Source organism: Ixodes scapularis, unplaced genomic scaffold, assembly GCF_016920785.2.
Source record: "Ixodes scapularis isolate PalLabHiFi unplaced genomic scaffold, ASM1692078v2 PGA_scaffold1__304_contigs__length_218370807, whole genome shotgun sequence".
NCBI lineage: Eukaryota > Metazoa > Arthropoda > Arachnida > Ixodida > Ixodidae > Ixodes > Ixodes scapularis.
In genome coordinates, this window is record NW_024609846.1 from 155,156,355 (window position 1) to 155,180,385 (window position 24,031).

The following is a 24,031-nucleotide window of genomic DNA, read 5'->3' on the forward strand; positions in this document are numbered from 1 at the left end:
AGAATGGCAACCATTTTGGGAGCAATTCGACGTCGCGGTACACCGCAACACAAGTCTTTCTGAGCCGGAGAAGTTCCAGTACTCGCGCTCACTTCTCGTTGGACTAGCAGCCAGCATGATTTCTGGACTGCAAGCCACTGCGGCATGTTACCAAGATGCGGTAGAGATGCTGACTGAGCGGTTCGGTGATAAACAACGAATCGAACGCGAATATCTGGGAAGACTGCGTAGGCTACCAGCTGTGAAGTCTGAGCGTGACGTACAGGGACTACGGGACGTCTACGATCACGTGCAAACAAACATCCGTGGCTTGCGTTCCCTGGGTATTTCGAGTGATACATACGCAACTATGCTGGTTGATATACTTCTGAACAGCTTGCCATCCCACATCGTAGTGGAGTACTACCGCATCAAGAGCTATATGCCACAACTGGCTCCTCCTACTCTCCCCGAACAAACTGCAGCCACTTCCAGTAGTGCGACGCGTTATGAGACTATGGTTGATACATCGAGGAATACGGGAGAAGAGCTGGCTAAGCTGCTACAATTTCTACGGGTGGAAATCGATAGCCGCGAGCGATCCTCACGTGACGAGCGTCCATCGGCGAATCTTTCACCATGGGCTTCCAGACCTCGACAGGCTATCTCGATTCCTTCAACAATGGTGCTGCAAAACTCAAGTCATCTAGAAGACGCTTGTTTCTTCTGTGGAGAAGAGGATCATGCTGCCAGCACATGTCCTTCCGGGAGCTCCTTAGATGAGAAGAAAAGGCGCGTTGCACAGGACAGCCGATGTTTCCGATGCACGAAAAGAGGCCATCGCTCTAAGGATTGTCGCACCAAGGCTCGATGTACCACGTGCAGCGGGAGACATGTCGACTCTATGTGCAACCCAGAGTGGCGGTCAAACTCACCTCATCGGGGAGCTACGGCCAAGGGCGGAGAGGCCACCGACGTCTTAACGGCAGGTTCCACATCTTCACCTGGCGGCAACGGCGTTCTCCTGCAGACTTTCAGGGGCTGGATTGTGACTGACAAGAAACCTGCATACATCCGCGGCATCGTAGATGGTGGAAGCCAGAAAACATTCATCCGAGAAGATGTGGCCACAAAGTTTCAACTGGACACTATAGGGCACCTCGACTTGAAATTTAACACTTTCGCAAGCACAGAAACAAACATTCCCAGCCAACACTTAAAGGTCGTGCGTCTCCATCTGCGAAGCCAGTACGCTACGGCGAGCCATATATTGGAGGCCGTGGTTGTCCCGTTCATATGTAAGGAGCTTGCAGAAACACCGGTCGACCACTCGTTCATACGAACCATCTCAGGCGAGCTCGCGGACGAGTTGATGTTCCCCTCAGTGAAATCAGAAGCTGGTATAAGCCTTCTGATAGGGGCTGACCAGATGTGGCGACTTCTCACGGGAGAGATCCAACGTGCTGAAATTGCCACCGAGCTGGTGGCCATTTCAACTGTGCTAGGATGGACCTTCCAAGGGCCGACCAGCGCAGCGCCGGTGCTATCATGTTCTATGAATGCGGTTGTGTGTGCTCTCAGCGTTAGGGCTGGTCACGAAGATGATTCCATCGCTTTGCAAAAGTTTTGGGAATTAGACAGCCTTGGCATCGTGGACGAGCCAACGACGACAATGCAGGACCATAAAAACGTAATCGAACACTTCAACGAAAACATCACGATGAAAGGAGGGCGCTATCAAGTCGCTCTCCCCTGGAAGGACACCTCACCAGTCCTGGAAAACAACTATGATGTAGCCCACAAAAGACTACACAGCCTGATCAGACGACTGAAGCGGGATGGCACCGTTACAGAGTACGACGAGGCAATTAGACGCTATATGGTGGATGGGCATGCAGAAAGAGTCGAAGAGGACAGCCAGGACAGTGGACCCGTCTACTACATGCCTCATCGAGCAGTGGTTCGAGCGGACTCAGCGACAACGAAGCTTCGAGTCGTCTTTGACGCCTCAGCTCACGGACCAAACACTAGATCCCTGAACGACCACCTTGAGACGGGCCCGAAGATGAACACGGAACTCCTGCCAGTGCTGCTCCGGTTCCGAATGCAAAAAGTGGCGGTCACTGCCGTCATACAGAAGGCCTTCCTGCAGATAGCCATCGCAAAAGCAGACAGGGATGCCCTTCGCTTCCTGTGGTTTTCCAGCGCACCTCGACCGCACGAGCCACTGCCTGTCATAGAGGAATGGCGAATGACAAGAGTACCCTTTGGGACTACTGCGAGCCCATTTCCACTTGCAGCGACCCTACGCCATCACCTAGAAGCTGCGAGAGACCAGAGGAAACCCTTCGCAGATACTCTACTTCGCTCGTTCTACGTTGATGACATGCTGACAGGAGCGGCAAACGCGGAAGAAGCCGCGACTCTCGCAAGCGGTGCGAAAAGGCTCCTCCAAGAGGCTGGAATGGAGCTTTGCAAATGGAGCACAAATTGTCCTTACCTCCAGCAAACCTTTGATCAGCAAGAAGGCGGTAATGAGAGAGCGTGCAAAGACACGCCTATTCACTTACACGCAATAACTAAGGTTCTAGGTCTGGTCTGGGACAGAACGGCTGATTCTTTTACTTTCTCAGGTGTGCACTTGCTCAGTATACTCAACTCTAACCGAAATACAAAGCGCTCCGTGCTGCAAGCTTCTGCTCGAATTTTCGATCCTCTTGGATTCCTTGCCCCCTATGTCATCCGGGTGAAGATGCTGTTCCAGCGAATGTGGCAGCGAGAAGTAGGATGGGACGATGAGCTGCCAGATGACCTACGTGAAAAATGGACGGCGTGGTCCACCGAATTGAGAGATCTAGGGTTATTCACAACACCGAGATGTCTCCTGCGAATGGATGGAAAACTGAATTCTTTGCAACTACATATATTCACCGACGCCAGTCCTATCGCATACGGGGCCTGTGCGTACTTGCGCGTCGTGAACAGCACAGGAGATGTTATCGTGACTTTAATTATCGCGAAAGCCAGAGTTGCTCCTCTCAAGACGCTGTCCCTGCCGCGTCTCGAATTGATGGGAGCACTATTGGGAGCTCGACTTGATGTATTCTTGCGAAAAAACATATTTCACACTGGCATCGAAGTATGGCACTGGACGGACTCTATGATAACGCTGGGTTGGATCAGGGGATCTTCGACAGATTGGAAACCATTCGTATGCAACCGGGTAACGGAAATCCAAGCCAAGAGTGATCCCTCCAGCTGGCACCACTGTCCTGGTAGCATGAATCCAGCTGACTTGATGACTAGAGGAAAGACCGTGAGGCAGCTCAGTGTTCACGATGAATGGTGGTTCGGACCAGATTGGCGTAGGCGTGACCTGGAAGACTGGCCTCCTGCGGCGTCTCCAGCCAATGGTCTGCCAAGCGATATCGAAGCGGAAAGACGACATAAAGTGAATGTCTTGCTCAACGATGCAAGTGTACCTAACCCGCTTCTGACTTTGGAGAACTTTGGAAGCTACACGAGGATGCTGCGGGTCACGGCTTGGGTCCTGCGCTTCGTCCAAAATTGTCGACTACCGACAGAGTCAACGGAGCTCTCATTGTCGGCAGCGGAAATTCGAGACGCAGAGCACTTGTGGATCAAACATGCTCAGCATGAATGCTTTGATGCTGAGATTCGTGCCCTCTCCCGAAGTGAAGAAATCTCGGCGAGATCAAAGATAAAGGATCTACAACCTTTCATTGACGAGACTGGCGTTATGCGGATCCGGGGTCGACTACAGCAAGCCTTACTTCCAGAGGGTGCTAGGCATCCCATTATTCTACCGAGAGATCATCACCTGAGTAAGCTAGTAGCCGCCTCAGCCCATCAGCGCACCTTGCATGGAGGCGTTCAGGCGACGATGACGGAGTTACGTGAGAGGTTTTGGCTGCTCAGCGCCCGGAGAACGGTAAAGGTGGTGATCAGCCAGTGTCGAGTATGCCGACGCTTTTCTGCACAGCCAGCCAGTGCACCAGTCGCACCGCTACCGCGGGACAGAGTCCACGAGGGTCACCCATTCCAAGTCGTAGGAGTCGATTTTGCGGGACCTTTGTTCGTCAAGACCGACGGTGACGACGTAAAGGCGTACATTGCCCTTTTCACTTGCGCAACCACTCGAGCTGTACACCTAGAGCTCGTCTCTTCCGTAGCCACGACACCCTGGCTTCTGGCCCTTCGACGCTTTGTGGCTCGTAGAGGAATACCGAGCACGATTTACAGTGATAATGCGCTTACGTTCAAAAGGGCTGCGAAAGACTTGAGGGCTGTGTGGGAAATGATGCGCAACCCAGTGTTGCAGGATTACTGTAGCTCTCAGCGAATCACGTGGAAGTTCATCGTGGAGGGAGCGGCATGGTGGGGCGGTTGGTGGGAACGACTGGTGCGTTCGGTAAAGGTCTGCCTCCGAAAGGTTCTTGGACGGCAGAGCCTATCGTTCGAGGAGCTGACGACTATCTTGGTTGACGTTGAGGCTACCGTAAACTCGCGGCCCTTGACATACCTCCACGCAGATCCTTGCGAGCCGGGAGCCTTGACGCCAGCACATTTGCTCATCGAGAGAAGACTAACCACACTACCCGAGGTGGAACCGCCCCAGGCGTCATCTAAGGAAACCCTTTCCCGCCGCTGGAAATATCGGCAGCGCCTCATGGACCAATTCTGGAAACGTTGGAAGCAAGAATATCTCCAAGAGCTTCGCTCAGCACATCTCGCCCGACCCGCTGACAGCTGTACACCGAAAGTTGGGGACGTAGTTTTGCTGCACGATGACAACACCCCACGTCACCTGTGGAGAACCGTCCGCGTCATCGAGGTCTTTCAAGGTAGAGACGGCCACGTGCGATATTGCGCGATCAGGTTACCCTCGGGTACATGCACACGAAGGCCCGTGCAGCTGCTCTACCCATCGGAGACCTGGTGATCAAATGAGCGGCTTGCTCATTTGGGGGGGAGTGTGTTGAAAATCAAGGTTTAACCGATCCTTCCTAGCGCGCGGGTATGGGAGCGGGGGGGAGAAAAGACGAAGTTGAAGTAAATCGTTCACCAGTGCTGGGTCGTCCTGTTCCTTTCCCCTACGAGCGCCCTCAAGGCGCAACACTCAAGGCCAAGGCTCTATAGCCATTTAATAGATTGGAGGTCGTACGCGGCCTATGGAAGGCAGTGACGGTGCCGAGACTGACGTTCGCTAACGCGGTGCTGTGTCCGTCAGCCGCCACGCAGTAGTACTTGGAGGGGAGGCAGCGCGAAGTGCGAAGGCTGGCCCTCGGTGCTCATGGGACGACACCAAACGAGGCAGCGCAGGGCAACGTCGGGTGGTCCTCGTTCGAAGCCCGTGAGGCGATGGCGAAGTTCAGTTTCGAAGTGCGCGCCTGGGGCCTCGGACAGGAGTGGTGGGTACATCAGATGCAGAGGTGCCTACTCTACACCGGGGCGGCAACCCGATGGACGAGGAGAGTCCGTGTGGTGTCGAACAAGTAAGAAGTGCTGCTCCCGTCAATCAACAGGCTGGCAGATACAAGCATAGGATTGAAGGAGCTGCGTGAGCAGGTCAGAGCTCTGGAGATCCGGAGGTGGGCAAGAAGGGCAGCTGACAAGCCGGCACTCCAGACCTACATCAGCCACAAGAAGGAGATCTGCAAGGAGTAGTTTTCGATAACACACCGGGGAACAACCTGCTTTTTGAGGCTCGCTCCGGAACGCTGAGAACGAAGTGGTGGCAGTTGAAATGTGGAAGAGTCGAGGCGAGCATAATGTGCGCCATCTGTAGAGAAGGGGAGACTATGGAACACCTGGTGCTTATGTGCAGGATGCTACGGCCACTCCAACCAAGTGAAGTGACACTGGAACAGGCTCTCGGTTTCATTGGCCAACCGCAAGAGGGAGACATGGAGGGCAGTGATGCAGGGAGCACGGTTGGTGCGGCAGCAGGGGGAAACGGTGCGAACGTGATCGAGACAACAAAGCGGCGACTAAAACATTGGAGAAAAAAAATCCTGCGGGGGAACGAGAGTTTCTTATTTTTAAGGACATTTTATGGCGAGGACACATACGGAGATAATCCGTAGTGTAGTTTCCGCCCGTTAAGAAGGGAATAGCCAACAGATCCAGATCCAGATCCAGCTGTAGAATATTTGCTATTCTATCTATCTTAACTCATATATTAGAAAATTAGGTACGATTTCGATGTCCAGCTTCTGTGATACATTTTCTTGATTAGGTAGTATTCAGTATGGTTTTCGACAAGAAAGTGCTATTACACCAGTGTTGGGAAGTACTTTGAGTACATTGTACTTAAAGTACTACTTTAAGGAGGTTTAGGAAACTTGTACTTTACTTGAAGTTCATTCACTGAGTATGTACTTGCACTTAAAGCACATACTTTACTTAAAGTATTTTTTTCTGGTACTTTCCGACGAAAGTACAATACCTGACTTCAAAGTAGATTCCCCAAATTTTGTTTTCTTAACTTTGTATCACGAAATGATGCTTTGCCAGCTCCGAGGAAATACTGGGAGAGATATTCTAATCTCACCAGAAACGTGAGCAGACGACGCATCACTCTATTTCTTCTGGGGGCGGCTTTCCCGTTGCTTTTTTTACCTCTCGCTACTTCTCGGTCGGTCAGCGCAAGGGAGGACGTTTAAAATATTAGGAGACCCTACTGAAAAAAAAAAAAAGACATTTGACGCCCATATGAAAGTAAACGGGTTCATACCGTTAAAAGTTTGGCCATACCGGCCACCAGCTTGTCAAAGGGGTGGCCCCTATGGCTCAAAGGGGTCCCCCGTATGACACATAACGGTCAACTATTTTGGCAAACAGGTCACTTCTTTGGCAAACGGGTCAGTTGTCTGGGCAAATGGGTCACTCGTTTGGGCAAAGTTGTCGTACGTTTGCTCAAACCGGTGACCATGTTCCACGGACGATTGAGCGGTGACCGACAAGCTGTACCAGTTTAGTCAAACGGCTCTCTGCAGCCCGTTTAATACTGAACGTACAGGTCGGGGGCAGGGGCACGCTAGTTTCAGCAGTGGCAGCTTGTTTCGAGAAAGCCGGGAGTGCCGGTTCATCGATTTACAATCGTCCGCATAAGGCAAATAATTATATTTATATTTTGATTGCGCTGATGTTTGCTTACACTGCAACAATAATATCCGTAAACATGCGACGTTGCCTAGCCGATTTGTTTGACAGAATTTTAAAACTTTGGCGTTCTTTCTTGCCTCAATTTACTTATTCAGCTCGAATCTCTCTCGCAGAGGACGCGACCGCGTGAAAGAATATATTTCTTGACTCCGTTTCGCCTCAATTCAAGACTCAAGAAAGAAACGCGCGAACACGTGGCCGCAAAAACATCCGAGCTTTGCGAGAGCAGGCCCACTGCTGCAGCAGTCAAATTACGAGCTCGCGCTAGGTGCTTTTTTCGCTCGGGCGCGAGCCGAGTGTCAGGCCGGCGCGCGCCATTTCCAGCATTCAAACATGCTGAAAAAATTCGCCTGCTTTCCCAGGCTGCAACCGCGGCGTAGTCAACTTTCTGTGGCGATTCGAAGAAAGGAGGAAAGCGCGTGTACAGCCGCACAGCGGTACAGCAACACCACCTAGATCTAAAACCGCAGCGCTTCCCTCTCTCCCTTCAAGGAGCATGAGTAGGCTGAACTGGTAGTGCGCTTCTCCACAAGGCTCCCCTTGACAGTTTGCTTCTTTGCAATGCACGTTCTCTTTTACTTTCCCTTTCCCTCTACGCTTGACGCGGCGCAAGCAAACAAAATAAATGCTTGGGAGAAGAGCGTATTGGTTTAAGTCATGGATGAAGAAAGAATAAAACAACTAAAACAGGGACAACACAACCACATCTTTCAACTAGCAACAGACGAGTAAACTTTCAACAGCGGGCAGCCGACTATACCATGGAGGGAAAGGGGGGAGAAGGGGAGAGAAGGGGCGATAAAAACGCGAAGTGCAAATCAGAGTGGTGGGATTATCTCGGATTTTAGAAATTCAACCTCAGTTTCAGTCAGCAGGAGGGAAGGGTTTGACACGTTGTTTTTTGCAGTGGTCATTGCGAATGACTCTATGATCTCCCTGCCGAATCTGCTGTCATGCCCCTCCCCCCCCCCCCCCCCCCCCCGAATTTTTGTTTCATCAAAGAGGGGATGACAAAGCAAACACGAACAGGCCTGTATGACTATGGGATGATAAGAATCTGGAGAGGCCTTAGAAACTTCGTTGTGATGTTCGCGGAGTCTGTGATTGGTGCATCTGCCGGTCTGACCTATGCACTGATGGCCGCAGCTCAAGGGCATGGAGTGAACTTTCTTCTCTTTGCATATTTGCACTAAAACACTAATCCAGTACTGGTTACTTTCGCAACCACTAGAACAGTCATTGTCGTACAAGTATTTGGGTGTGTATTTTACAGACTCATTATCATGGATTGAGCAAATAAACAATAGTGCGCAAGAAACACTTGGTTAGGGAAAAAGCCATTTGTATGAGAAAATTCTTGTGTTCAATAAATACATGAATCATACAAGATATATAATAACCATATAAAACTATATGAGAACTATATAAGATACATAAGAAACTTCTTACATGTTTCTTATATGTTCTTTAATAGTTCTTATATGTTTCTTATAGGGCTCTTATATATCTTGTATGATTCATATGTGTATTCGACATAGAAATTCCTGATACAAATGAGATTTTTCAGTAGGGATCTAGCTCCCATCAAGACAAAACTACTCGCATACAAAACATTTATTCTCCTAACATTAAAATATGCAAGCATAATTTGGAATCCACACATAAGTTAACTAATCTCGAGGCTCGAATCTTCAGAACGAAGCAGCCAGATTTATATGCAGTGATTATTCATCCGAAACTAGTGTGTCCGCTTTATTAAGCTAGCATAAATCTTCCTAATCTAGAAAGAAGACGAAAAATAACCCGATTGTGTTTTTTTCAGGGTATATATTACTCAAATTTCAATTTTCAATCTGTTTAGTGCTGGGCTGACAATTTAATATCATCCATATTAGATAATTCCTGCAAGATTGAACCATTTCAGTGCCATACTTACATTTTCCTCTTTTCTTCCTTTGTACTTTGCAACACTGACTGGAACAAACTACCCGACCATATTGTAACTGAGAGGTATCCCGTTTCATTTAAAAACAAGTGCATCAATTTGTGTACCTGAACATTGATTTGTAAAACTGCATCATAATAACATGCTAATAAGCGTTTTTTTTGTGTCTGTCATTTTTTTGTTGGTGTCTATTTTTTATGTTTACTTACTTTTTTGTCTTTAATGCGTCTTTGGATACCTTTGAGGTGAATAAAACTAAATGACATGAATATCTCTGCATCATTTATCTAAATGTTACTTCAGTTCATTTTATCTGGTCCTACTACCTCGATTATTGCCATTTCATAGGGATTTTTTTTATACAACCCCCATGTCATTCAGAAATAATTACACCACCCATTTTATCGCTCAAAAAAATAACACATCTGACTCAAGATAGCACTTTCTTGTATTTCACTACAATAATTGTAGGTTATAATAATTTTTCTGCGTTCTAAAATTGGTTCTTTAAATCACTCGGCGTTCACAGCTCTCATGTTAGCTCATAAAAAATAAATTGTGCGAAAACCCGCGTTTCTACGACTTAAAAGCTACGCGCGAAGCCTTCAGCTCAGCTACATAGTCCGGCGCCCGTCAGCCTGCTGCCGTGACGTCACTGGAGGAGTGTGCTGGCCTTCTCCTCTAGGTGGCGTTGGGTGCAGCGGTCGGTGCACCCTCTCCCCTAGCATTGACTGCAAAAAGAAACTAACCGCAAGTTTTTTTGTTGTTTTTTTGTAGAAGGGTGGGGTGTGTCCCGGTGTCCTGCGCCTTGACTTCGCCCCCTCCTTCCTCTCTGGTCAGCTCTGTCACGTGACCCGCAGCAGCGCGCGAGCCACACGCTGATAAGCATCGAGATCCGGAAAGGCACGCCTGGCAGCCGCTTTTTTCTTTGCCTGCTTGTTTTCAGTTGCAGTTCGAACTTCGCTCGTCCTATATGCTTCGATATGTCGTCTAACCCTGCGGTCTTCATATGTCTCTCGACAACGTATTGGATGTGCACCAAAGCTATTAGTGTTCGAAAAGTCCTACGCGTATAACGGCAACAAGCGATTCTTCAAAGAAGTCAGGAATTCTTCCGGTTGGGTGGGGTTTGGCAAATGACAGCTTGTGCGCCGCATCGTGTTGAAACTTCAAGGAGCCTTCCTTCTCGTTTTTTGTTTGTGTGGTTGTCCTGCTTTGACCGTGCCGACATATATTTTGGATTACATCTTTCAAGTCAGCTATTATTATGGTAAGTGCACTGCAACCTACATGTTGGCAACGATTGACCGTTCTTCTGAGCGTACTCTTCCAGATTATCCATAGAATTATGCAGCGTCTAATATCGCGGCAGCCGGGGGAATAATTTCCCCCAAAGTCTGCCACATAGTTTGAAATTACCTGGGCTGTATAAAAGCTTAAAGTGCCTCTTCACATTTCACAAAACGCTTGCACGTTTGTACTTGTCTACGGAATAAGTTGTAATCAACTTCTAAGAGAATTGAAAACGATATTCTGTGTGTGTTTTCCTGCCCATTTGCAAGCACCTGCGCGAGCACGATTTTTCCACGTGTTTTCTCCATGTTAGAAATAGGTCTATGAGTTTCGGGACGTCTTAAATAAGTTTAAGATAACAAACCTTCCAGACAATACCCATTTAGGGCTAGCGAATAATTTGCCTATCTGAATGGCGCGTTCAAATATGTGGTCACGTGCCTAGTCGAACGGGCACCCGTATCAAACGGGTACCCGTATCCTATATTCACGTTTGATCAAAACGGATCGACAGGTTTGCCATCCATTTGATTCAAACGGGTCGACCAGTTTCCCACCCGTTTGAGTTTCAATTTTTTTTTCTTTTTCAGTAGGGGAGCGACATTTATCATAATGTAGCACCTGAAAATGTGGTGCGGAAAAATTAAATTTTCAAGTCGAAGTAAAAGACAACAGAGGAGAACGTCACAATGTTTTGAGGCATTCTCTTTTGTTTTTTCCTTCCATTTGAAAGTTCCTTAATTTCTTTGCACCCCAAACTCGGGTGTCACATTTTGATTAACTAACACCAGCTCGCTTGCACACTCACTGTTTTTTCTTTTTCCTTAAGGAGAGGACACTCCTCTATAACAGGATTGCTTGCGGAAGCTACGGGGCTGACGTCATGCTCTCCCCTAGTACATTTAACCCCCTTGTGTAAAACAATCCAGTGCAAGGGCTGCCAAATTCGGAGGAGGGACTTCTGGATTTGGCTCTATTCCTGAAAATAACTACTCTGTGGCAACTTGGCTTTATCAAATATTCGCCGCTGTTTTTGAAAATAGGTCATGCACCCTAGTACTCCTGGGCAATACATACCAGTTAAAAAATAACTCATAGGGGAATGAAAGGGCATCATGAAAGATTGTGTTAAAATACTTGTGCTTTACTTTGAAAGTACACTGTGTTCATATTTCTTTATTTCAAGTGCGTTGCATCCAGAGTACTTAATACTTCATTTTATTATAATTGTTTTATCATATTATAAGGATGGGTTTTAAGTACATCACGTCTCAGTCACTCTGTACTTTACTTGAAGTACCTTTTAGATGTACTTTACCCAAAACTGTATTACACTATTAAAAGATTTTAAAGATTGCTTTAACGAAGCGCTGGATAACAATAAGATTGCACTAGCACTGTTTATAAATTTATCGAAGGCTTTCCATACTGTTCATCATTTTCTAATGTTAGATAAGCCTGACAGATTATTAGATTTCAGAGGCCTGTTTTATAACTGTTTTCAGGTCTATTATAAGGATAGGTTGTAATAAGTAAAATAACAAACAATGTGTGCAGTACAAACAAAGTGGAATGCGGTGTGCCACAGAGAAGCACATTGATGCCCACATTTTTTAATATATACATAAATGATTTAGAAATTTTGTCGTTGCAGTTCAAGGTTAAATCAGTATGCTGATGATACAGTGTTAGTTTCAGTGTACAATAACTACGGTGTTGCGAAATCTGTCTCTCGAAAATATATAGATACATTAAAGGGAGGGTTTAATTCATATTTTATTTCAATAAATGTTAAGACTAAGCTTATGTGCTCCCGAAAATCTCACAAAAAATTATATTGTCACCTACAATTTGGCTTCATTCGTCTCAGCGTAAGAATTGTCATTGCAAATATATGCTTTGTCATAAATCGGTAAAATATTTACGTTGATACGTTGACGAATACTTGTCATGCAATCAACATGTTGAATAAGTATGCCATTTCAGCTCATTTATTTCAGATAAACATTATGTATAGTGTGAAGTTAAGAATACTTGTGTGTCAGGTCTTTTGCAGAATCTATTCTACGATATGGCATTACTTTATATGGGCACTGTTCGCAATACAAAGAAAAATCAATAGTCGGAATTTTAAAATATATGATAAAACAACACAGAATATGGAACATCTTAAGAAATGTGAAAAGTATAAAAGAAAGCAAACTCTATTTTTTGTAATCTTTAATATATAGGGTTCGTTAAAAACAATTAATATGAATCTACTTTTAATCCTCAAGTTTGCAGGTAAAAAACCTTACGGTGGACAGAGAGGTTTAAGACCACAAAGAGTGTATACACAATTCAGAAAGAGACGTAAAAATTATAATATACCTTCCTTATTCGATAAACTACCAAAGTCTTTAATGTCTCTAAACTCCTTAAGAATACCGAAAAAAGAACTAAAGACGCGCTGCTGCTTCTATATTCCTTAAAATTGTGAAAGAACTTTATTGCGTATTTGATGTTTTCTCTTTTTTTTGTATTTCTGTTTTTGATTTATTGCTCTCAGTCTAGTGGGCGATGTGCCGGAGAGTCCTCTCGATCAATATTTTCCTCAATTATTCTTTTGTTCTCTCATGCTGTAGAATTCTTTTTTTTTTTTACATGGAATTCTTTGGTGTGTTGATATTCGTTGTATTATTTTTCTTATGTCGAGCATACATTCGTTTTATTTATTTGTTTGCAACGAGCATGCATTCGTCGTATTTACTCGTTTACATTGAGATCATTTGTGCATTTATATTTGTTGTTTGCCTGGCCCTACGCACAAGCACGAGGCAGCTTTTGTAGGTCAGCACTATTGTCTTTGAAATTTGTGTTTGAATAAAATAATATTATTATTATTATTATATAAAGCACACATATCTATATGTGTGCTTTGTGTGTGTCTCTACATGTACCTGTACATATGTCTATAATGTTTCTACCGGTCTGCTGTGATTTACTATCTCTATCCGTGCCATGTACAAAGTGACTGACTACCCACCCCTCCCCTTCCCCACCCCGGACAACTATGACTGTTTATCGGTGTTTGTTAACAAGGTGCATATAATCGCTTACTACCTCTTCCGGGCCATGTCCCACAAGCCTACTTTGGCTTTGAGGGCCCGAAAATATCGAAAACAAACATGAAAGTGGAATAAATATTATTATTATTATTATTATTATTATTATTATTATTATTATTATTATTATTATTATTATTGTATTTGTATTTCACAGATTCTGGAGAAACATCTTTTTGTCGGTATGTCAAGTTTTCTTGAGAAACACGCAGTAATATCGCCAAACCAATACGGTTTTGTCGCTGGTCGTGGTACCACCAATCTTCTAGAAACCTTTTCAGACTTCCTTCACTCTTCTTTCGAACACAACATGTATGTGTGTGCACTCTTTATCGATGTCGCTAAAGCGTTTGATACAGTAGACCATGACATCCTCCTTGACAAGCTGTATACATTGGGTTTTCGTGGCCCATTTCACGCACTGCTCAAATGTTTTCTAACAAATCGCACACAGGGTTCGTTAAAAAAACTATTAATATGAATCTACTTTTAATCCTCAAGTTTGCAGGTAAAAAACCTTACGGTGGACAGGGAGGTTTAAGACCACAAAGAGTGTATACACAATTCAGAAAGAGACGTAGAAATTATAATATACCTTCCTTATTCGATAAATTACCAAAGTCTTTAATGTCTCTAAACTCCTTAAGAATACCGAAAAAAGAACTAAAGACGCGCTGCTGCTTCTATATTCCTTAAAATTGTGAAAAAACTTTATTGCGGATTTGATGTTTTCTTTTTTTTTTGTATTTCTGTTTTTGATTTATTGCTTTCAGTCTAGTGGGCGATGTGCCGGAGAGTCTTCTCGATCAATATTTTCCTCAATTATTCTTTTGTTCTCTCAAGCTGTAGAATTTTTTTTTTTTACATGGAATTCTTTGGTGTGTTGATATTCGTTGTATTATTTTTCTTATGTCGAGCATACATTCGTTTTATTTATTTGTTTGCAACGAGCATGCATTCGTCGTATTTACTCGTTTACATTGAGATCATTTGTGCATTTCTATCTGTTGTTTGCCTGGCCCTACGCACAAGCACGAGGCAGCTTTTGTAGGTCAGCACTATTGTCTTTGAAATTTGTGTTTGAATAAAATAATATTATTATTATTATTATTATTATATTAAGCACACATATCTATATGTGTGCTTTGTGTGTGTCTCTACATGTACCTGTACATATGTCTATAATGTTTCTACCGGTCTACTGTGATTTACTATCTCTATCCGTGCCATGTACAAAGTGACTGACTACCCACCCCTCCGCTCCCCCACCCCGGACAACTATGACTGTTTATCGGTGTTTGTTAACAAGATGTATATAATCGCTTACTATCTCTTCCGGGCCATGTCCCACAAGCCTACTTTGGCTTTGACGGGCCCGAAAATATCGAAAACAAACATGAAAGTGGAATAAATATTATTATATTATTAGATATTATTATTATTATTATCATTGGTACATCACGCGGGTACATCACGCGATGAATTTACCACGCCCACTAACTTTGAACCACCTGTCTCTGAGTCCGCGTTCCTACCCAGCATGACTGCCGCTGACTTGCACGTGTTTTTATTTAGTTTTAAACCAAACAAGACCCCCGGAATAGATAATATTTTTGTCGGGGACCTGCGGCGAAATTTTGGATCTCTCAGCAATATTCTTCTTTATATTTTAAACGGAATTATCAACTCAGGAGCGATTCCTGCTTTATTCAAAAGTGCGCTTGTGAGACCACTTTATAAGGGGGGCACACGAAATAATGTAGAAAGTTACAGGCCCATATCTATCCTTCCGTGCTTAGCCTTAGTGCTTGAAAAACATATATTGAACACCATGACCTCGTTTCTTACAAAATTTAACGTGTTGTCCCCGTCGCAGTATGGATTTGTCCCAGGGCTGGGCACAGACTCGTTACTGGAGGATCTTGCCGATACGCTACACGCGACTTTTGAAGGGAACAAGTATGCTTGCGCTCTTTTTCTAGACGTTTCAAAGGCCTTTGACTCTATTAGTCACAAGGTGCTTTTGAAAAATGTGTTCGATTATGGTTTCAGAGGGCCTTTTTTTCACCTTCTCAGGGATTTTTTGACACAGAGGTCACAACAAGTTTCGATTTGCGGTATAAAGAGCACAAAGGCAATTTTGAGATCCGGTGTTCCACAATGTTCCGTGTTATCCCCACTTCTGTTTAATCTTTACGTGAATGACCTCGCTAAAACTATATCGGGCTGCGAAATATTTCAATACGCGGATGATACCCTGCTAGTGTCACGACATATAAACCTTCACAGTGCAACTAGTTTGCTGCAAGCTGATGCAATTCGTGCTATGGATTGGTTTGAAGCAAATATAATTAATATTAACGTTCATAAGACAAAACTTATCTGCTTCGCTAATCCATTAAAGCGCAAATGTCTAGATATTCCCTTCTTATCGCACCCATCAAATTGTGAGCACTGCAGGTGTTCACCTATCGAATATGTTAATACAACCAAGTACCTCGGAATATATTTTGACAATGATTTATCTTGGAACTCTCACCTTACATGTGTAGCTAAAAAGCTCCGAAGTATATCGTGCATGTTATACTCAACCAAAACCTTTCTTCCAATTTCAGTCAAAAAAATGATCGTAAATGCCTTGGCTTACGGCCTCCTACGTTATGGGATAACTCTGTATGCCAATTGTTCCTTATTTTGGCAGAGTAAAATTGATAGTATTTTAAGGGGAATTTTGAAAAGTGTCGCGTACAGCCCTACAGGTGTGCCAAGTGACGAGTTGTTTTCATACCTATGCCTCCCGAGTTTCTATGCGCTTTTCAAAAGATGTGTGATTTCCAAGCACTACTGGCAGAGTCCTTACAAGATTCCTCGTGTCGCCCAACGTACCCTAAGGGAGGGCGAGCGTTTCGCTGTGCCACGTGTGTGCACGAGGTACGGAGAGCGACTGCGCTCTTACTATGTGCCTCAACTTTTTAACGGTTTGCCTCCCTTGTTTTTCCGCGCCAGCTCAAGGCGTCAATTGAAAAGGCTTTTAAATAGCGTTTGTTAATGCTCTGCTCTCTCAGATCGAGTTTAGCTGTGTTTCGTCGCGCACTGGGCTGGGCTGGTGCCGGGGTTGCGGGCCGCTGGGTCCGGCTGCTGGCGGGCCTGGGGTCACGTGGTGGCTGCTTCGCCATGTAACTATCGGCGGAGCGGTTGCGGCGTGTTTGCGGGCTGGCTTGTGGTTGGATTTGGCGGCCCGTGGCACCGGCCTCCGGTACAGTTTGGGGTGAAACGGGGTATGTTTTCCGCGAATTTAACTCTCCCTCTGTCTGTCTTTGTGCGGCTGAGGATTTTGAAAGCGAAGGTTGATTCTTTTTTACTCCGGTTATTTAGTTATTCAGTTTGCCAACATGCTTTCGAACATGCTTTTGTTGTTTCTTTTTTCATCTTTTATTGTTGTCAATATGATCTATGCCGACGCAACAATTTATGCTCTCGAATCTTAGTTCTGCGTTTGAGATGTGTGTTTGCCCATTTGCTTTTCCTCTTATGCTGTTATACATTTTTTTGTTCATGAGAAGCGCTCTGTTGGGTTTTTATTTCTTACGTCATTCGTCATTTGTTTCGTGAGCTGCACTTCAGCTCCAAGACACCGTGTATGGTAATCTGCATGTAACTTTTTGAATGTTTCTATGTACCACATTTCTACGCCACTGCCGGGTCCAGTCATACAAGCCGTTTTTGGCTTCGACGGACCCGCATACATGTATTGATCATGCAAAAGAGATGCAATAAAATTATTATTATTATTATTTTTTTTTTATTATTATTTTATTTATTATTTTATTATTATTTTTTACGCTGTATTGTTCCTTAGTTAGATCCCAGCTAGAGTACGCCTCGGTTGTTTGGAACGGCATTTCCAAAACTAACAGTTCATCTGTCGAGCGAGTCCAAAACAAATTTATTTCTATCTTTAAATATCGTTACCTTGAGAATGGTGATCCTTGTCTGAACGGTGTGTGTAACTCGCAACTTGTCAACTTATTGAGCCTCCAGCAGCGTCGGGTGAAGGCAGATTTGTTGTTTTTGTTTAAGACCCTGCACGGCTTCGATTAACTCTCCCAGCCTTCTGTCCGAAGTGAGCCTCAGAGTTCCACGTGTGCCTACACGGCTCCAATCATCTTTTTATATAGCTCGACATTTTAGCAACCTAAACCCGATCCAAAGATCGGCGGAGTGTTATAATCGCTACTCTGACACAATTGATATTTTTAACTCATGCGGGAGCAAGTTCGGAAATGCTGTTCAAATCTTCCTCTTGCAGGAAAAGGGCTGATCAGTTGAAGCGCTGATGTAGTATTTGCTTTTTGCTCTCACACCTGGTGATGTCTCTGTTTTGTGCTTTTGATTTCCCTTGTTAATCTGAGTGTTTTTCATACTTGTTAATATTTTTATTCTCAGACTGGAGAACTACGTTCTCCTTCAGCACTCGTGTGTATGCGTGTTTGTATGTGTGTGTTTTTGCTCTTTTTTTTTTTAGTGTGCCAGCACTAAGACCGATTGGTTGTTCCTGGACACTTTAATAAACATTGATTGATTGATTGATTGATTATTATTATTATTACTATTTTTGTTTCTCGTTTTGTAGTGCCAGTTTGTTCGACCAGGTACGGTAAATGCACTCGGGATTACTACGTTCCGTGTATGTTCAACGCCCTCCCTGACACTTTCATTGACATTACATCACTGAAACAACTGAAGAAAGAACTCAAGTGCACCAACTTTGATTTCATCTAGCATCACTTTGCTGTCTCTGCAAGCTTCGAGCTTGAACTGCAATTAGCTAAGTTAATTTTAACTTAGTTTCGCCTTTTGTTTATTTTTTTTCCCCTTTTACTTCGTTTTCGCTTAACACTTTTCGTGTTTTTGTTTTTTTTTCTAAGTGCTTTTTGCTTCTTCTTTCGTGCTTCCTTTTTTTTTATTTTAACGTTTTTGGGTTTTTTTTTCTTGGTGTTTTTTTTTCTTTTTCATGCTTTTTTTGTGTTTTATAGTTCGACTTTCTGTCTTCCACTGTGGAATCATAATAATCGTCTTTTGAATTTTTTTTATGGGTGTCATCATACAAGCCCTCCGCAGGCTTTGATATGCCCGTATCTAGTACATGAATTCCAATTTGTGTGAAATAAATATTATTATTATTCTCGCATAACGAAGGAGTTCCAAAGCCCGTCCGCTTTTTTTACGCTGTATTGTTCCTTAGTTAGATCCCAGCTAGAGTACGCCTCGGTTGTTTGGAACGGCATTTCCAAAACTAACAGTTCATCTGTCGAGCGACTCCAAAACAAATTTATTTCTATCTTTAAATATCATTACCTTGAGAATGGTGATCCTTGTCTGAACGGTGTGTGTAACTCGCAACTTGTCAACTTGTTGAGCCTCCAGCAGCGTCGGGTGAAGGCAGATTTGTTGTTTTTGTTTAAAACCCTGCACGGCTCGATTAACTCTCCCAGCCTTCTGTCCGAAGTGAGCCTCAGAGTTCCACGTGTGCCTACACGGCTTCAATCATCTTTTTATATAGCTCGACATTTTAGCAACTTAAACCCGATCCAAAGATCGGCGGAGTGTTATAATCGCTACTCTGACACAATTGATATTTTTAACTCATGCGGGAGCAAGTTCGGAAATGCTGTTCAAATCTTCCTCTTGCAGGAAAAGAGCTGATCAGTTGAAGCGCTGATGTAGTATTTGCTTTTTGCTCTCACACCTGGTGATGTCTCTGTTTTGTGCTTTTGATTTCCCTTGTTAATCTGAGTGTCTTTCATACTTGTTAATATTTTTATTCTCAGACTGGAGAACTACGTTCTCCTTCTGCACTCGTGTGTATGCGTGTTTGTATGTGTGTGTTTTTGCTCATTTTTTTTTAGTGTGCCAGCACTAAGACCGATTGGTTGTTCCTGGACACTTTAATAAACATTGATTGATTGATTGATTGATTGATTATTATTATTATTGTATTTGTATTTGTATTTGTATTTGTATTTGTATTTCACAGACTCTGGAGAAACATCGTTTTGTCGTTATGTCAAGTTTTCTTGAGAAACACGCAGTAATATCGCCAAACCAATACTGTTTTGTCGCTGGTCGTGGTACCACCAATCTTCTAGAAACCTTTTCAGACTTCCTTCGCTCTTCTTTCGAACACAACATGTATGTGTGTGCACTCTTTATCGATGTCGCTAAAGCGTTTGATACAGTAGACCATGACATCCTCCTTGACAAGCTGTATACATTGGGATTTCGTGGCCCATTTCACGCACTGCTCAAATGTTTTCTTACAAATCGCACACAGGTTGTAGCGGTAGGCAATGTCCATAGTGCAACGGCCCTCCTAAGATCTGGAGTCCCTCAGGGTTCGATTTTGTCACCACTGTTATTTAACATATTTGTGAACGACATTTCATCATCCTTTACCAATTCAATAATGTTTCAGTACGCTGATGACTCTGTTTTGCTTTCTCGGCGTCTAGTGTACCAGCGTGCAGTGGAAATGCTCCAACTGGATGTAATTAGCGTCATGGACTGGTTTTCGGTAAACAAGCTTCGAGTAAATGCCTCTAAAACAAAGCTTATATGTTTCTGCAATCCCTTAAAGAATATAAGGTCGACCTATCCGCTATTTCTCCACAACTCCGGTTGCTTGTGTACTCACTGTGATCCCATAGAATATGTTAGTTCGATCAAATACCTAGGCATTTACTTTGATTGCGATCTTTCTTGGACTACTCATATGACGCATCTTTGTCAACGGCTGAGGTCAATGTCTTGTATGCTATACAACATAAAAATATTCCTACCTTTCTCCATCAGGAAAAGGGTTGTGCACGTTCTGGCCTACGGTATACTAAGGTGCGGGATCACAATTTTTTTTAATTGTCCACTCTTCTGGCATTCCAGAAATGACCGAATTCTAAACGCAATCCTCAAGAACGTCACGTATAACACACCATTTTCGTCAAACGCTCACTTGTTTGGTTCGCTTGAACTGCCCTCATTCCACTCTCTCTTTCTCCAAACGGTGATCTGGCGCCACTTCTGGGAGAGCGAATTTAAGGTCCCATCAGATTCGTCGCGGGAACTTAGGGCTACCTCTCGTTTCGACATACCACGAGTGAGAACGCGATATGGTGGACGTACGCGCGCTTTTTATGTGCCGAAAGTGTTCAATGATTTACCAGACTCAATATTTTCCATTACTTCAAACTAGAAATTAAAGAAAACTCTAAAAACAAAATTTTGAGACGTATCGCGGCAGTGACTGTGAGCTTCATATGATATCGGTGAAACGTTAACTATTCTGTTTGCGATATTATTTTCCTTTTCATTTCTGAATTTCGTTCTGAAGTAGATTGTTGTTTTATCTGCATCATCGTGAGGCCCTAGGACCTCTGCGAGTTTGCCCAGTGATTTTTTTTTATTTTTTTTTTCGGTGGTGCTCTTTTTCTTTTTAGTGCCCTAGACTATTTGTAACTACAGTCTTGGTCTGTTCGTCCCGACGTTCTGCTTCGCCTTTCTTCAATACGGACGTACAAGTGTACGTGTGTGTCTGTGTGTGTGTGCGCCGATGAGTGCCGTTTCTTTTATTTAGTGCTCCGACTGATCTGCTGGCCCAGCGGCTAACTGCGTTCGTCCTGCGGGAGCAATGACAATTTTTTGTGTTATTTTCTTTTTTTTTTTTTTTTTTACATACTGTGTGACAATATCCGAGCTCGCCCTTTGATTCTTCTCTTGCTGGATCTCGTCCCACAAGCCCTTGCCGGCTTTGACCAGGTCCGAAGCTGAACTTGGTAATTCTTCTCTCGTGAATAAATATTATTATTATTAGTATTATTATTATTATTATTATTATTATTATTATTATTATTATTATTTGTTTGGGTACTTTCTTTTTGATGCACATGCATGAATCTGGTTATATTTCTCTTGAGCCTTGCTCTCTTCGGTGCCTGAGAGTTATGGCAATGCTATGCTAGGCAGCACACCAGAAAAACGCCCAACTTTGCTCAAGTCTGGCAATCGTAGGGACGTAACTTCGGCTGTATATATTTTTTTCTATGGGTTAGTTAGAGATGAAGTATATTTTTCTTTTTACAAGCTAAAGAAATATAACCGGATTCTGGATGTCTTTTTGGGTTGCCACATGAGTATCAAAGTAGTAGACATAAAACAAGGTAACACATCACAAACGAGAAACCTGCAGCGGGGCCTAATTTTAGCATTTTTGGGGGGAATTTAGGCCCAAGGGTGCCAGATGACACACGAGCAACCCGGCAGTAACGCCGCGGTGAAGCCTAGTTTTGCTACTATTGGGGCGATTGAGGCCGATAGATACCAGGTGACAACCGAACAACCCAGTGAGAAGCTAAGTTCAGTGTTTATTCCAGAACTGAGGCCCAAAATGCCAGGCCACAACCAAGCAACCAGGCAGTGAAACTTAGCTTTGGCAGTTGTTTGATAATTAAAGGCAAAACTGCACAGATGCTTACGAAAGATTCAGAAGTTTTTTTCCAGTCTTCGCACTCTTTTAAGCTTTTAGGGACCTAAATTGCCAGACAAAAACACACTTTATACCACAACATAATTATGTCTGGTATAAGATTTGCGTCATTGTGTTCATGCATGGGCCGTATATTTTGAATAAGCGGAAAGGTACTGCAAATAGCCTGTGAGGATAAACGTGTATGAATTTCCAGAACGTGTAGGCACTGAGTTCTTTAATGTGGGTCATACCACGAGACGACTGTGGTTTCGCACAAATTGAACACGAGAAATATTCTTTCTCGCAAATTACCTTTAATGTAACAATGTAAATATTAAAACAGACGCTAAGCGCTCTCCCAAAGCAGTACAACGAACTTTAACTCGTGACCCTTCCCATAAAAAAAACAACAATACTATGATTGCTTTTTCAGGTTGCATGGAATTAATTTCGAGTACAACGGTACAGTTCAAAAAGCATCGGGGAAAGTTTCTCCATTGATCCGGCCCTCAGTACGTAAAACAATATTCTTGCAAAATCACTAGACAAACTTCTCGCAGCCGTATTATTGTTATCAAATTATGTGGTAAAACAATTTTTAAAAAAATGCGTTACTTTTTTTTCTTTCTTCTCAGTCCCGCAACCTACCGTCATTTCAACTGTGCTTCCCTACCTTCAGCTAAATTCGACCGAAGTGGCGTTTCAGCCCGGAAGGACTGGAAGCATCGTTAATTGGCTGTTCGAAGGTAACGCTTTAAACCGCCTGACGCCTCACCGTGCAGAACACCCAGAAAACAGGAGATGAAGGCCACGTTGGGGGCGAAGTAGCAGATCCCGATGCCGAAACTGGCAACAGAGGTGCAAACCAGCAAGACTCGCTGACAGGACCACAGCTCGCACATAGGGCCCAGCAAGATCGCTGCAAGGAGCAACACGCTTCACAAAATTGGCTCTAAAAAATCACAAAAAACTGGATTGCTTCACGCGATCGTTCAAGCTCTTTCTGCACGGGTATTCCAGAGATAAGGCTGACTGACGTTGGGTCTGAATGTCTACCCGAGTCTTTTGAATGTCCTCGCCAGGTTGTTTTTGTGCACCAAAGTTGGGAAAAGTGGCGGGTACAGAAACCCTCCATTCGTTGTCACAATGTTTATGTAATGTTAGCGGATTTTTTTTTCCTCTTTGCAATAAGTTCCTGGTCTTAACTAGCAATTTGCATCACTGACACTTTGCGACCAATCATCATGCGCTTTTTATAACTTATTTTGACCTTACGAGGTACTCTTACAGGAACTAGGAGTCACCATGATCACTTTATAGGTCGGAAAAAGTGTGTCACGTGGATTGCTGCTCCCAGCGTCGCTTCACACAACTGGTGGGTCACGGGACTCTCTCATAGCTATGAATTGACTCCACTGGTTCTTAGCGGCTTTTTCAGTTAATCTTATGGTGAAACGGAATACAGCTTTTCTACCTTGCAGAAAATTATGTACGTACTTACCTCCCAGGAATCTTGCCGACATGCTAAGTGTCACAGGCACCGAAGCAACTTCGCGGGTGACGTGAAAGTAGTCCAGTATTGCTACGCAGAAGACTCCCGAAGACCGGATGGCCATCGTTGATATGAACTCCACCCAGAACGCAAGTGCCAGCACTGCCCAGCTTCGAGCGGAATCCTGGCCATGCCACGCATGTTTCTTGAATGTATACATGTCTTCTGCGTAAACCAAAATATTTATATATATTTTTATTGTGAAAAGACAAGTCATTTTGTTACTCCTGTTTGGTGACAGGTTAAGAGCCTAATCCTGTAGATGCCCCGCCGGCTTCTGGATGCGCGTGCAATTAAGTGTTATCAGTGGCAGAAGGCTCTTGCTCAAGGTGGGACGTCTACATGTTACGCAGACTGTGAGCGAGTATAGTTTGTTAGTATCACTTAAATTACCATCTATTAAGAAAAGTTGTGATTCTTCCAGTTTGCAATAAACATATTGTTCTCCA

The 24,031-nt window shown here is 43.8% G+C and overlaps 1 protein-coding gene across 1 annotated transcript in view; it reads right to left on the reverse strand.

Annotated features, from left to right (window-relative positions):
• LOC8025361 (monocarboxylate transporter 9) overlaps positions 1-23,773 on the reverse strand; it is a 42,881-nt gene extending 19,108 nt beyond the window's left edge. Inside the window, exons 1-2 of the mRNA XM_040215014.3 lie at positions 23,532-23,773; positions 22,806-22,949 (exon numbers count right to left, since the gene is read on the reverse strand). Of these exons, the coding sequence (XP_040070948.3) occupies positions 22,806-22,949; positions 23,532-23,742 (355 nt within the window). The 5' untranslated portion in view covers positions 23,743-23,773. The remainder of the gene's footprint in view (positions 1-22,805; positions 22,950-23,531) is intronic.
• Positions 23,774-24,031: the final 258 nt, after the last annotated feature.